Source organism: Castor canadensis, chromosome 13 (assembly GCF_047511655.1).
Source record: "Castor canadensis chromosome 13, mCasCan1.hap1v2, whole genome shotgun sequence".
Classification (NCBI taxonomy): domain Eukaryota; kingdom Metazoa; phylum Chordata; class Mammalia; order Rodentia; family Castoridae; genus Castor; species Castor canadensis.
This window is the reverse complement of record NC_133398.1, coordinates 38908303-38924115: the sequence shown is the minus strand read 5'-3', so window position 1 is coordinate 38924115 and position 15813 is coordinate 38908303. Positions and strand designations below refer to the sequence as shown.

Sequence of the window (15813 nt, the reverse complement as noted above, 5' to 3'; positions counted from 1 at the left end):
TTCCTTCCTATTATTGCTTATACTCTCTCTACAACAAAATTAGAAATAAAGGCAAAATAGTTTCTGCTGGGTATTGGGGGGGAAGAGGGAGGGGGTGGAGTGGGTGGTAAGGGAGGGGGTGGGGGCAGGGAGGAGAAATGAACCAAGCCTTGTACGCACATATGAATAATAAAAGAAAAATGAAAAAAAAAAAAAAGAAATAGAGTGGTTACCCTTATCTTATTCCTGATCTTAGGAGGAAAGTTTTATTTGTGTGTGTGTGTGGGGAGAGGGGACTGGGGTTTGAACTCAGGGCTTCATGTCTGCAAAGCAGGCAGGCAGTCTACTGCTTGAGTCTACTGCTTGAGCTACACCTCCAGTCCATTTTGCTTTGGTTATTTTGAAAATGGGGGTCTCAGGCTAGCTTGAGCCACTCCACCTTATTTTTATTTTTATCTTTTTAGAGATGGGGTCGTGCTGTGTTGCCCAGGCTGGCCCTGAATTTCTGAGCTTAAGTGATCCTCCTACCTCAGCCTTCCATGTTGCTGGGACTACATGCATGTGCCACTGTCTTTGGCTTTATCAGATTTTTTATTATTGTTGTTGTTTTGGTGGTACAGTGGATTGAACTTAGGGCTTCCTTCATGCTCATGACACAGGCACTCTACTGCTTGAACCATGCCTCCAGCCCTTTGTGCTCTGGTTATTTTGGAGATAGGATCTCCCTTTTTGCCCAGACCAGCCTGGACAGCGATCCTCCTATTTTAAGCTTCCTGCCTTCACTGGGATGACAAGCATGTACCACCACACCCAGCTTTTTTCCTCATTGAGATGGGATCTTGCAAACTTTTTTGCCCAGGCTGACCTAGAACTGTGATCCTTCTAGTCTCAGCCTCCCAAATAGCTAGGATTACAGGCACAAGCCACTGGGCACCCAGTTCAACTGTTTTTGTTTTTGTTTTTTCATATATCTGAGATGATCATGTAATTTTGTCTTTTCTATGTGTGTGTGTGTGTGTGATGTGGAGGATTGAGCCCAGGGCCTCAGCACTATATCACTGAACCAGAGTCTTACTATTTATTCCAGGCTGGCCTTGAACTCGCAATTCTCTACTAGTGCTGCTACTAGAGGTGTGTGCCACCATTCCAGCTAGAATTCCTTTCTTTTGAAAGGCTAGTAGTGTTGGGGATGTCATACCTGCCTCACAATACATTCTTTTTAAAACTATAGTCACCATGCTATAAAGAGGTTCCCACAACTTATTCATCCTGTCTTAGTCTTTGCACCCTTTAGTCAATATTTCTTCATCCTATTTCCCACACACACCCTTCAGCCTCTGGCAACCAGTGTTCTACTCTCTGCTTCTATGGGTTTAACATATAAGTAAAATCATGTGTTGTTTGTCTTTCCATGCCTGACTTATTTAATTTAGCATAATGTTTTCTGGTTCATCTATGTTGTCATAAATGACAAGATACCTTCCCCTTTTTTTTTTTTTTTTGCTTTATTTTGTTTTTGTTTTGAGACAGGATCTTTCTATGTAACCTCAAACTCAAGATCTTCCCAACTACACCTCCATGTGCCACCGTAACAGCTAGGATTCCTTTCTTTTAAAAGGCTAATGGTGGGCTGGTGGAGTGGCTCAATTGGTAGAGTGCCTGCCTAGCAAGCATAAGGTCCTAAGTTCAAACCCCAGTACTGCCAAAAAAAAATGGCTAATAGTGCTAGGGATATAGCTCAGTGGTAGAGCACTTGCCTACATGTTCAAGGTCCTGGTTCATTCCCCAGCACCATATACACACACACAAGGCTATAGTATTCCATTGTGTTCATGTGTGTAGGGATGTATTTTTCTTTATCCATTTGTCTGTCAATACACACTTAAGTTGATTCCATATCTTGGCTATTATGAATAAATGTTTCAGTGAATATGGAAGTACAGATATCTCTTTGACAAACTGATTTCATTTACTTTGAATATACACCCACAAGTAAGGTTGGTGGAATATTTAGTAGTTCTCTTTTTAATTTTTTTTTTTTGCAGTACTGGGGTTTGAACTCAGGGCCTGCACCTTGAGCCACTCCACCAGCCCTTTTTTGTGTTGGGTATTTTCAAGATTGGGTCCCCTGAACTATTTGCCAGGGCTGGGTTTGAACCATGATCCTCCTGATCTCTGCCTCCTGAGTAGCTAGGATTACAGGCATGAGCCCCCCAGGCCCAGCTCTCCTTTTTAAATATACGTGTTTACAGCTATAAATATTCATCTACGTAATGGCTTTTACTGCCTTCCGTAAGTTTTAGTATAGTTTCATTTTAATTCACCTCAAAGTGTTTTCTAATTCCCCTTGTGATTTCTTCTTTGACATTGGTTATTCAGAAGCATGTTGCTTAAATTTCACACATTTGTTAATTTCCCTCTGTTACTGATTTCTAATTTCATTCTGTTGGGACCAGGGAATATATTTTGTATTATTTAAATCCTTTCAAATGTATTGAAAGTTGTTTTATGGAATAACAGATTGTCTATCTTGACAAATATCAATGTGCTCTTGAGCCAGGTCCCAGTGGCTCATGCCTGTGATTCTAATTGCTTGGGACGCTGAGATTGGGAGGATCTTGAGGCCAGCCTGGCCTCAAAATGGATGGGAAGTGTGGCTCAAGCAGTAGAGTCCAAGCACAAAGCCTAAATTCAAGCCTCAATATCCCACCCAAAAAAATATCAACGTGTTCTTAAGAAGATCATAAATTCTGTCATTGTTCATGGAGTATACTATAGATGTCTGCTATGTCTAGTTCGTTTGTATTGTCCAATTCTATTTCTTTGTTGATCTTCTGTCTAGTTTTTCTATGCAAATTATTAAAAGTGGATATTGTTAAACTGACTGTGGTTGTGCATACCTGTAATCCCAGCACTAGGGAGGCTGAGGCAGGAAGATAGTGAGTTGGAGGCCCACATGGGCAGCACAAACATGTTGAGAGCCTGTCTCAAACAAAACAAAACTTCAGAAAGTGTGTCAAATAATATATGTGTTTACCTTGTTTAAATCTTGATGGAAAGGTTGGGTGTGGTGGTGTATGCCTGTAATCTCAGGCGCTCAGGAGGCAGAGATTGGGAGGATAGAGGTTCAAGACCAGCCTGGGCAAAAACTCTAAGCCCTATCTGAAAATTAACTAAAGCACAAAAAGGGCTAGAGGCATGGCTCAAGTAATAGAAGATCTGCCCAGCAAATGCCAGGCCCTGAGTTCAAACTCCAGTACCACCAAAAAAAAAAAAAATGATGGGGAATGTAGCTCAGTAGAAGAGCATCTGCCTAGCATGCATGAAGCCATGGGTTCTATCCCCAGCACTGCAAAATAAATGAATAAAATCTTGCTTATCATTGTATATTAATTTTAATAGAAAATAATAGAAATATAATAGAAAATAATTGCTGGTGGTAGAGTGGCTGCCTAGCAAGTGTGAGGCCCTGAACTCAAGCCTCCAAAGAAAAGAAAATAAATTACTTTGTCCTTTTAATTTTTCTAAGGCACTTGCTTTTGAAAAAAAAAACACAACTTTAATAGAATTATTTTTTCCATTCCCATTAGAATAATGTTTTAATGTAGACCCCAAGTCTCCCTGCTGCTGCACAGGGGTCATGAAATCCTTGTCTAGCTTCTGTACCATGCCCAGAAGACGTAGAGCCCAGACAGAATCATCAAAGGTCAGGATTAGGGCTCAACTATGAGTCCAACATGGTTATGCCTAGAAAACTCAGTGGTGTAGTTGAGAGTGGAGTTTAAACACAGCACAAGTGGGAGGCCAATCATGAGGAGGGAAGAGGAAGCAAGTATGCTAAGTGAAACAGACTAAGTCCTTGGTTTGAATAAACTGGAGCTATCCAGGGTTTGGCCCACAAGGAAGTGGAGAGGTAGGAAGTAACCAATATCTCTTATAATATCTGAGGCAGAAAGATAAATGATCAGGGAATTACATGCCTCTTCTCATCCTCTGCAGGATGGACTCCTGCCAGGTGATCAAAAAGGTAACTGGGTAAGTACTGTTAGAGGCAGTGGTGGTAGAGAGTTTAATTCCTTGTTTTCGGATGTGGTTTCACCTATGAAGAAACAGAGACATAAGATGTCTCCTTCAATCTGGGGCCCTCCAAGTTCTGGAACACCAGCTCCTGGAAGCTTTCCCTAATAACCATACATCCTCACCTGCACCCAAGGAGGCCCCTCCTAGAGCACCACCTGTTTCTCTACCACCCCTACCCCACTTAGGGTGAGGAAGCATCTGATGGATTTATCTCTATTCAGATAGGCTTAAGATTTCTGTTCCTAGGGCATAATAATAGAGGCTCTAGAAAACAAAAATACTCTCTTCATCTTGTAGCAATGACATATGCTGGGTGTGGTGGTGCACATCTATAGTCCCAGCACTTGGGAGTGTGAGGTAGGATGATCTCCAGTTTGAGGCCAGCCTGAACTACCTAGCAAGATCCTGTCTCAAACAAGCAAACAAAAAGAAACAATGACTTAGGCCTCCACAGAAGGCACTTCCTTGCTGAAGAGTTTCAACTGAAATTCCTGTGCTAGTGTGGTACTCCAGGTGAGAGTGAGTACAGACTGACCACTCCAGTCATCTAGCCTTTGGTCCAAATGTTCCTTCTTTTCTAGAAGAGGGCTGGAGAGTGGTGCCAGCTCCTCTCTGCTGCCCCCTTGAGACTGTGCTATAGGTACTCACCCAGACCTGCTTTCTACCTCCCCACTCTGGTTCCTATTCCCTTTCCACTCACCACCCACCCCATCCTGCTCAGGATTGTGTAATAGGGAGTTCTCTGCTAGACTCTCTGGGGATGGGACAAGGGGACGGGCGAGAGACCCGGAAGGGAAAAACAGTCCAAGTATACAGAGGTTAGTCTCGTCCTGTTCTCTAGATTGGGAGCTCCCAAGAACAGGGCTTCCTCCATCTTTTCCCCTATCTCCCCCAACACTACCTTTTCGCCACCCCCCCCCCACCAACACCATCCCTCAAGCTGCTATAAAGATTCTTGGGCATGATGAAGTAAATGACACAAGCAAAAACAAAACAGGCTGTTCCTTGGGAGCTGGGGTGTATACTGGAGACAGCAGGGTGTCAGCAGAAACTCACTGAGTCAAACAATGGCAGGAAAGGAATCCACCCAATTGCCACTACATTTTCAAGGCTAAATCTGCACAGAACTCTCTTGGCAGGGGCAGTTGTACAGCTGTTCTCAGAACAGAAGGTAGTGTTTCTTCCCATGCTTTTCAAAGTATGCTTGTGCGTGTGTGTGTGTGTGTGTGTGTGTGTGTGTGTGTAACAGAATATGAAAAGGACCTGATCATAGAGGCCTTGAACAACAGAGTGTGGATTCCCCCCCAAACACCCCATCCACAAGGGACATGATTGAATTCCAGAAAGATTTCCTTGGCTGCTGTGTGGATTGAACTGCAGAGTCCAAGAGTGGAAAGGGATAGGTCACTGTGGTAGTCCAGGCTAGAACTGATATGGTCTGATGTAGGGTAGTGTTGCCAGAGTTCTACTGCCCACTTGCTCCAAAACACAAACAGAAAAAAAACATGGTGAAAATCAGGAAACGAACTTTAACCAGTATAACTCTACCAGGAACAGAAGATGACCGGTGTCCTCAGCCCTGTCTTCTGAGGTACTGGCATGAGCTCCCAGATTATGTAGGGAAGAAACTGAAGCTGCAGCAGAGGTGGTAGGGTGGTGGATAAGCAAGAAGCAGGCACAGTTAACCAGTCCTCATCAAACTGTGATCTGGTTGATCATTATCTCAGGATTGGTCAGGCAGAGCCTTTTCCACAAAAGAAAGTTGCTGATGCCTGGAGGAGGGAGGTTTGACTCTTGTCATAAGATGTTTATACATCAGACCTGTTGTTCCTGGAATCCAAAGTGACCGAAGGAGACAATGACTCAGAGCAAAAGAGAGCAATGCAAAATGTAAGCAGTGAGGCCAAGTTTTATCCTGCTTTTAGTTAACCATTGGACATCTGCAGGCCCAAGAGTGAAAGGTTTTAGCAAAAGCAGCCTCTGAGTCCTTATTACAGTAGTGACCAGGGGATGGAGAGGCCAACACTGCCCTTGGACTTAGGGAGGCAAGAAGGACTGCAGAGTGTGTGGTAAGAACTAGTGGGCGAGGGGGGAGGTGGTCCAAATAATGTATACACATGTAAGTAAATGTAAAAATGATAAAAAATTAAAATGTCTACACTTCCAAACACAGCCCCCAACACATCTGAAAGCACAAAGGCATCTTTCAGTTTAAAAAAAAAAAAAAGAACTAGCAGAAGACTTTCTGGAGACAGAGCAAGGGTCAGAGACACTCTACACAGATCTAGGAGAACAAAGGCAAAAATTCTCTCAGAAAGTCCACATCTTAGGCTCTGAGAGAAGGCTTGGCTAGACTAGCCCAACCCATTCATAGGCAGTTGGAAACTGAGGCAGACTCTCAAAAACACAGGGTCATAGAGTGGAAGCCTAGGCCTCAGTTCCTACCCATTATCTCTAAGAGAAGGGAATTCCCTGTTAGCGTATTTCCCTTCCCCCTCCAGCCAAAAGAAATCCCAGGTTCAGGGAAGAGCAATGAGGAATGGTGATTATGACTAGGATACTGGAAGCTCCAAGGAGCTTCCTTGGAGGATGTGCAGTGAGAGAGACAAACTTGGAATGCACAAAAGATATTGGCAGGATTGGGTATAAAACAGGGTTAGAAGGGGCTAAGGGAGCTGGGGTCTCAAGGAATCCTTGTTTTTAAGAAAGAACATAAAAAAACAGTATTAAATAGTATTACAACAGCTATCTTTTATTGAGCACCTACTTTGTGCCAGGCACTTTACATACATCTGTGCTTATATTTCTCACAATGACCTTAGAGGTAGGCATGATTTATCATTTTTACATATGAAGAAACTGAGGCTCAGCGAAATTAAGCAGCTTATTCCCACTGGAGGCCTAGGGATGTAGCTCAGTGGTACAGCCTTATTTAGTATGCTTGGGGCCCCGGGTTCAATCCCCAACACTAAAAAAAGAATTGGCACTGGAGATGGGCATCTGAGGGGGCCCCAATACTTTTATCAGGTATTTTCCACAGAGAAAATAAAGGGGATAGAGAAATGGGCAAAGGGAAGCTCCTTCTAGAGTATAGGACACTAGTTCTGTTGTCAGACCTGTTAAGAGAAGCTGAGCTCCACATTTCCCACCCGCCGCCTCTGGCAAGCCACTTCCTCCCCAGACTCAGTTGCAAAGTCAGAAAAAACTCAGGCTGGGTTGATTTCTTGGAAAGGAAAAATGGCTGAGATAAAAGACCTTACCAGGCTTGTGTACTGGTAGGTGTCAGTGTGTACATATAGCTCATGTGCCAAAGTACACCACTGCCAGAATAAGAACATTGCTCACTTTTAGGCCACACCCCAGCATGTGTGCAGAGAGTTAAACAGATATGGAATCTTCAAAGAGCTGTTTATTTCCTTTCCAAGCCCCAGGGAAACCACCTGGGGAGAGGCCAGTTCAAAAATGAAAACCTCAATTTGTTCCCTGTGCCCTCCCTCCAGGCTTATCTAGCCTTAGGGATGTTGTGTGCGTTCTGTAGATTCGGGGACCCATGGTGTATGCCATTCTCTCTCTCTCTCTCTCTCTCTCTCTCTCTCTCTCTCTCTCTCTCCACACACACACACACACACACACACACACACACACGTTCTTGAGTTAAGGCACCAAGTCTGGCCTGCATGGCCCTGCACATCTGCCCATCAGGCACACCTGGCCCAGGGCTGAGCCCATGTGTGTATACAGATGGGTGAGTGCAGTGTTCGGAGTCAGTCTTTTCACAAATAAGGGGACAATGGTGATCACACCAGGCTGAGTCCAGTCCTCATTTCCTGGGAGAGGACCTCCTGCCTCTTTGTCAGTTGGCTAAACACTTCTACCCCTTCTCCCCAGCTGGAGTAAGACCAGGTCAGCCACAGTTCAGGCAGGTGCTGGAAATTTAGGGCCTAGCTTCTAAACACCAAGAATGTACACTTTGTTAAGTGTGGCAGGGACTATTTTGGACTTTTAAGAGGATCAAATCTCCACCTCCGAAGGGCAAAGGTTTTTCTTTGTGCTTTTAAAACCACACCTTGGATAACAGATCTTTCTCCTTCCCTGGGCTTCCACCCCAATGAAGAGGTTTCTGCAGACTGAGGTGAATGTGGAGGAAAAGGTGGTTGTTAGGACTATGCATTGGAGCAGGAGGTTGTTGCAGTGTCCCCCTCTTCCAGGTCCCACCCGTAGCAGTTGGCTCCAGCACATTTAAGTCAGCACCCACTTAATGGGAGGTGCAAAGGCTGGGGACTCCCTGGGAGTACATACATGGTTTGGGTATGCTGAAGGATTGAAAGTCTACGATGGATGTGGTTAGAGCAGTGGGTATCCCAGGTCCTAGGCTGGGTCAGGATGCCCACGTGAAGTAGGCGACCTCGTCCAGGTCCACTGGGTAATCGGTGAGCAGCACCGGCGTCTTGTCGAAAAGTTCACCCTTGTAGCTGCGCCACTTGCCGGCGGGCAGGTAGACATCGCGCTCCTGCTTGCCTGGCTCTAGTACTGGCGCCACGAGCAGCGTGTCTCCGATTAGGAACTGCGAGTCAATGCGGTGAGCTGTCTCGTCTCCGGGCGCGATCCACCAAAGGGGGCGCACGATGGGGTCGCCGGTGTCGGTGACCTCACCGGCGAGCTCAAGCAATAGCGGCGCCACAAGCGAGGCCCTCAGTGCGGCGAACTTGTGTGCTATGGCCACCACTTCTGCGTCGTATTGCCAGGGCGGGATTGAGAACTGCATGGCTGGCATGAAGGCGGCCACCTCCAGCCAGCGCACGTAGAGCTCCCGTTCCGGCCCATAGCTGTTGCCCGCAGTGCGCTCGGGCACAGCGTTGCCGCCCACCATATCCGGCAGGATGAACGGGTAGCCCAGCATGCTGACCGTGAGCACGGCGGGAATAAGAGAGCGCAGCCCCAGATCGTAGCCCCACACCGAGTCGCGGTCCACCAAGCGGAAGAAGCACGAGATGTTCTGCGACTGGTAGCCCACGCGGACCTCGGCCAGGGAGAAGAAGGGCAGCGCCATCTCCGTGTATCGTCGACTCCATACGCTGGGGTCGGGCAGCGGCCTGTAGGTGCTGAAGTCCCGCGGCAGGTAACTGACCTCACCCGCGTCGAACTTAAAGGATGCCACGGCATAGCGGGAGCGTAGCTGCCGCAGATGGCCCTGGAACCAGTCTCGAGCTTCTGGATTCGTGAAATCTAGCACCGCGCCGATGCCATTCCACCAGCGCACTAGTGCGGGCAACCGGCCTGTGGGTTCACGCACAAACAGCTCGCGCTCCACGCCCTCGCCAAAGCGCGATGAGTTGTAGTTGACAAAGGGATGCACCCAAAGCGTGACGCGGAAGCCAGCATCACGCAGGCGGTGGAACATGTCGCTGGCGTTGGGAAACTTGGCCTCATTGAAGTCGAAGTCGCCGTAGGCAGGCGTGTACATGTCGTCGATTTCCAGGTGGCTGCTGTTGAAGCGGTGTTGGCGGATCTGCTGGGCAAAATGCAGCACCTTCTCCTGGTCCACAGCACGTCCGTAGAGCGCCCACGTGGACCAAATGGGATCTCGGAAGGCCTCGGGCGCTGGCACCCTCGATGGCTTGTTGAAATAACGCCGCACCATGTACTTGTGGATGGAGGTGACATCTGAGCCCACGCACACTCGGTAGCTGAGCTCAGGTGCTGCGGTGCCGCCTGCGGGAGGCTTATAGGGCGTGTCGTGATAGCGTGCCTGCAGCCTCATCGAACGCTCCGTGCTGTTCCAGCCCAGGTGGAAGGGCACCGAGTCGTTGACTTTGATGGCGGCCGCGCGCGACGATAGCCAGTAGCGCTCGAGGATGCCCCCGAATGCGTCGTCCGAAGAGTAGACGTCGCTCGTGACGAAAGGCTGCGGCTCCTGCTGGCCCTCCAAGCGGATGGGCCAGTGTTGGGTCTTCATTTCTGCACCGCCATACCAGTGCGCTGCCGCGTCGCCCAGAAACATGGCGTGCTCCACTGCACGCCCGGGCGCTGCTTCCTCCCAGCGCACACGGTAGCACATGACCGTGTCCTTGGGCCTCACAGTCTGGATGAAGAAGTGAAGTGGGCGTCCATCGGCCGTACGCGTGCAGCCAAGCAGGGCGCCGTCGCGGCTGCAGGAGTCAAGGTCCAGCGCGCCTGAACGGAAGGCCAAGCGGAAGACCTGCTCGCCCTTCTGGTTTCGGATAGAGAAGCCGCCACGGTTGAGGTCCAGCAGCTCGGCGCGCAGGCGTTCCGCTTTGCGTAGGGAGGCGCTGTAGTAGCACCAGGCCACAACCGCAGCCAACACTAGCAGCAGTCCCAGGACCGCGGAGCCCAGCAGGGGCCTCAATTCTTTGGTTGGTTTGGGTTTGGCAGGAGAAAAGTTGTCGGGCAGGAAGGTGTACATGGCTGCTGCCGCTGCAACAACTTCGGGGCTTTTATGGCCTGCTTGGCAACCTGGGCGGTGTCGGGGGTAGGTGTGGCTCTTCTCTGGAAGGTTTTGGGGCATCAGACACCACCTAAGGAGGGAGCACGCAGTGGTGCGCCTGGACCAAGCCCATCGGGCCTGCTGGAGTCTGAAAGGGATGGAGAGAGGGAACTGAGCTTTCTTGTTCCATAGTATTAACATTTGCTGTAGTATGATGCAGAAGGTGTATACTGAAACCTAAGGGCTTGATGAGTGGCAAAGGACAATCTGTATCTCATCTTTCTCATGAGCCCCAATACTTGCCAAAATTAATCAGGACTCTGAATAGGGGAAGAGTCACGTGATTGAGAAATGGCATGCTTTTCCCTTTCCCCAGTGGAGAAACAAACCTAGAGAAGGTCAGGAAGCAGTCTAGGATCAAACACAGTTGGAAGAGCCTAGTCTATTAAAGATAAGGTCATGGAAAGAGGTGAGAACAGTCCAATCAGTTCCATGAATTTTTTTTTTCTCATGCTGGGGATTGAACTCAGGGTGTAGTGCATGCTAGGCAAGCTCTCTACCACTGAGCTACATCCCCAGCCTTTGTTTGTTGTTGAGACAAGGCCAACTGGCCTTGAATTTGCTCTGTAGCTCAGTCTAGCTTTAAACGTCCAATCTTCCTGCCTTTACCTCCTAAGTGCTGAGCTTACAGTACACCACCACGCCCCACCTCCTTGAGACTTTTAACAGGGCAGTAGGCTGGCTTTCCTGCCCCAAAGCAGCAAGGAGGGAGCAAGGAGGGGGTTGGGGGGGAAGATCAGTCATGGAATTTGATTAAGTCAGAAGCCAGATGACACCTGGGAATTAAAGACACCTAAAGCCAAGGCCTAGTTTAGAAGAAGGCAGGGCTGAGTTCAGACATTAAAGCTGGGATCAGGAGCCTGTCGTGGAAGCCTGCTTTCTCAGATCTGCCCCTCTTTGCCTTCAAATTCTCCTGGCTCTCAGCCATTAATCACCAAGCCCATTTCCCTGCCCATACTCCTCTGCCCCAGCACATCTGTGGGTCACCTACCTCCTAGGCTCTATCTCTGCCACTCATCTACTGTCCTGCTGCCCCTGCCCTGGTTTGGGCACTGTCACTTCTCCCCTGTACTGTTGTGACATTTTCCCAATAGTCCTGATAGCCCCCCAATAGCCCTCAACTTCTGTCCCTCCAGCACCTTTTTGTTTAGTCCTAAGAACTGAAAATGCCATGTCTTTCTTCCTTTTTCTTTTTCTTTTTCTTTCTCTTCTCTCTCTCTCTCTCTCTCTCGTTCATGCTATGGGTTGAACTCAGGTCCTTGTGCTTGCTAGGCAGATGCTCTACCCACCCGTTAAGCCACTCCACCAGTCCCCTCCAGTGTCTTTTGCTCACAGCAGCCAGAGTGATCTTTTCTTTCTTTCTTTTTTTTTTTTTTTTTGGTATTGGAGATTGAACGCAGGGCCTTGTGCATGCTAGGCAAACACTTAACCACTGAGCTACATCCCCAGGCCCAGAGTGATCTTTTTAAAGCACTTATCAAACCAATGTAAGCCTCACAATCAAGGCTTGAGAGAAGGCTACCTTTCTTTCTTTTCTTTTTTTGACAGTATTGAAGTATGAACTCAGGGCCTGGAGCTTGCTTGGCAGGTGCTCTACCACTTGAGCCACACCTTTAGCCCTTTTTGCATGAGTTATTTTGCACATAGTCTTGCATTTTTGTCCAGGACCAGCCTTCAACAATGATCCTCCTAGCTATGCCTCCCACATAGCTGAGATCACAGACTTGAATTACCATGCCAAACGTATTTGTTGAGATGGGCTTTTGATAATTTTTTTTGCCAGGGCTGGCCTTGAACCTCCATTCTCTGCCTCTTGAGTAGCTGGGATTACAGCTGTGAGCCACCAATCCTGGCACTCAGCTACCTTTCTAATTCCATTTCCAGCCACGTCCATCCTGTGAATACCAAGCTCATTCCCTCCCCAACCAACATCCTTCAGGCCACCTGCTTTGAGATTTCACCCACTCAGGCTGGTATCCTCTCCTCTTCTCGCCCTACTAGCTCTCTAGGGATCAGATGCCTAACCATTACACATATAAATTCTTACACACTGTATGCTAAACATCCAAAAATGTCTGCTGGAAAACTTAGGCTTGGGGAAGGTATGTGTCACAATCTGCTCCTGGAGGTAGGTCAATGACCCTTTCTATCCCCACCCTCAGGGCAGAGTCCAACAAAGAAACAGCACCTGCCAGGTGTGCACACAGGCAGACACACAGCCAGCCAACCAGTTGGTTGCCTAACTGCTCCAGCTGGGGGAAAGAAGAGAGGGAGACTGGCAAACTGTAATTAGCCTCTTCCCAGATGCCAGTGTCTGTCTCTGTCTCCAGTGACTTCCAAGGAGATGCTGGAATGATTCAGGTTCTTCAATCCCTCAAACTCCCCATGCAGAATCCATCAAGAATGCCAGGTGCAGATCAGAATCTTCATTCTAGATGACAATACACAGCACCTCCTTCCCCCACAAGTTCCTTCCTCCCCTCAACTTCTTAAACTTTCATCCCTCCTGCCCCCCAGTCTGGAACAGCTTCTTAGTCACTTCCTCTCAGTCCACACAATTTAGCTTTCCTCCCCTTCCTATAGGTAGAAAAGCCCTCCTGGAAAATGCAGGCTTTAGCTGATATTCTCAAAGCTAAGTGGAACCCAAAGAAGACTTTAGGGGCCCAAGTCAGATTTGCTCTACATTTATATTTACTCATTCAAGACAACCAAGGCTCCATCCCGGGTATTAAGGAAATAAGGGGAGAAGCTTTGTATCTAAATAGAACAGAAACTCCCTCATTCTCAAAACTTTCATATTAAGTTAGCCTTCTGACCCCTGGAGACATGAAGAGGCCACCTTGTGGGCCTTCAAAGCCCTTTCCAACACATGGGTTCTGAGAATCAAACTTTTAGGATTCTAAGGATTTTTGATGAAGGATGGGAGACCACAGACCTGGGCACCCATTCCACTGGAGTGTGTCTTCGTCTCCCAAATGCTACCACAGCATCCAGTACTAACAGCAGTATGAAACAGAGGTAGCTACGTATGTCCATTTTAAAGAGGCTTGTCTTAATTCATACAGGTGGCAAGTTTGCTCCCATCCAAGCTCCTACCTCAGCATGTTTTGGGAGATGAAAGACACTTGTCTAATCTGGCAGCCTGAATGCAGAGGCAGAAAGCAACTGTGTGGCTGACAGGGTAGGACAAGCTTCTATCATTTGGGCGTGGGCTGGTGCTGCTGCTTGATTCAGGCGGACCAGGGAGACCTTGGGGTGTGAAAGGGGCAATTTTAATGGTATGTGGTACGAAAGCTAGGCAGGAGGAACTCTGTGGCTCAGGCGTTAGCAGTGCTGTTAGAGACAACTGTAACGTGCGGCCTCTGCCATCTGGCCAACCATGGGTTAGTGCAAGCAGGTTCGGTCTTGCGGGGCCGGCCTCCTTGGGCTCTGCCCCTGCGCAGCTTCTTCCCGCTTGACACTCAAGCTCAGTCTTGGCTCCAGCCTAGCCTAGTCTCGTCTAAGGGACAGGGTCCAGCTCGGTTCAACTGAGGAAAAGCCATTCTGAGCAGAGTGGTTTGTCCGACACCGTGGCGGGGCGGTGGAGGAGGAAGAGTGCTGGAGATGTCAAAGGCAATTCGATCCGACCCATCTCCCTCCCCTGCCCTGGGACAAGATCTGCAAGGATCGAGTGACTGCGCCTACACAGCCTGGAATACTCCACACCCACCCTCGGCGCCCCACCCAACAGCTACACTGTCCAAAGGGGCAGACGAAGGTCAAGGGACCTGTCGCCCGCTGGGAAACTCGGGCCTTAGGAGGGTCATATCGGAAGGGGCGAAAGTTCAGAAATCGTGTTCCTTCAGCCGCTCACTCGCCCGCCCCAAGGTCCTCCCGCTGGGCTCACTCACCACAGTGACGGCCGGGCAGAAGCAGGGGTGAAGAGACCCTCCTGCAGATCCTCACCAAGATAGCTAGAGTTGAGCCACCACCGCTCGGCGCCCGGCGCAGCCTGGCTGGGCACAACTGGGCCCCTCCTCCGGCCCCGCCCCCAGGCGACCAGGCCACACCCCCTCCGTGTAATATCTCCTCGGGCCTCTGCTTCTAGCCCCGCCCCTGGCGCCTGGCCCTTCCCCCACGGCATCACGCGGACCTCAAGCTCCACCCCATTAGCCCCCACTTTCTCTTCAGTGCCCTACGCTCTGTGCTGCCTCTAGCCCGGCGCCTCGTGGCTCTGTCGGGCGTGACTCGGCCCCAGGTGTGATGGGAAATGTAGTTCTGGAGGAAAAAGCAGCTGCTTAATGTTGGGGTTCTTATGCCTCCAGGGTAGGTTTGGGATGTATATGAAGGCGAGCGAGCCGCAGGGTAAAGTGGCAAGGCAGGCCTTTGGGATTCCTTACCCCTCTGGGTTTGGGCAGATGGAGGCTATATCGGTACACAATTTTCTCATATGGAAAAGAAGCAAGCACAATCCTACTCCCACTGCGGGGTATTTTCAATTAAGAGTTTCATGGAGGGAGCTTGTAGATCCAACAGGACGGGTGGCCTAAGCTGTTGGTTCCCACTGGACCAGACCAGCAGTGTTAAAGGTCAGGGACTGAGAAGACCGGTTTGTGCTCAGCATTTTTCATTGCCCCTCCCCTAGTTACATAGGGTCCAGCCCTTCCTCCAAGTGACTGCCTTTAGTTGGAAATTCCTGTCGGGCATGGGCATTGTGGTGTATACCTGTAATCCCAGCACTTAGGAGACTGAGGCAGGAGAATCACAACTCTGGGTTCCCAGGCAAGTTCAAGGCCAGCCTGGGCTAGATAGTAAGACTTTGTCTCAAACAACAAAAAATAAAACAAAAGAAAAGAAATTCCTGTATTGCTGGGTGCCGGTGGTTCAGGCCTGTAATCTTAGCTACTCAAGAGGCAGAGATCCAGAGAATCAAGGTTTGAAGTCAGCCCAGGCAAACAGTCCACAAGACTCTATCTCAAAAAAAAAAAAAAATCCATCACAAAAAAGGGCTGGTGCTGGTGTAGCAGCTCAAGGTGTCAGCCCTGAGTTCAAATGCCAGTACCACCAAAAGAAAAAAAAAGAAATTCTTCTTTACTATGAAGAGATGGGTGTGCTCCCTGTCAGACCCCTAATCCTGTATCATGGGGTGGGGCAAGATATCTTTGATGGAGAAAGGAAAATACTGAAGATCCTAGAAATTCCAGAACACCCCACCCTTTGCTCCCTTGAGGAGAAGAGAAATAGGGCTTTATTTCACAATTTGAAATTTC

General features: G+C 48.7%; 1 protein-coding gene across 1 annotated transcript; it reads right to left on the bottom strand.

Moving 5' to 3' along the window:
- Positions 1-6790: 6790 nt before the first annotated feature.
- Positions 6791-14600, bottom strand: Myorg (myogenesis regulating glycosidase). Its single transcript, XM_020170200.2, has 2 exons — positions 14455-14600; positions 6791-10652 (listed from the first exon to the last, which is right to left on the bottom strand). Exon 2 carries the CDS (start codon positions 10583-10585, stop codon positions 8438-8440), a length of 2148 nt encoding a protein of 715 aa, XP_020025789.1. The 5' UTR covers positions 10586-10652; positions 14455-14600; the 3' UTR covers positions 6791-8437.
- Positions 14601-15813: the final 1213 nt, after the last annotated feature.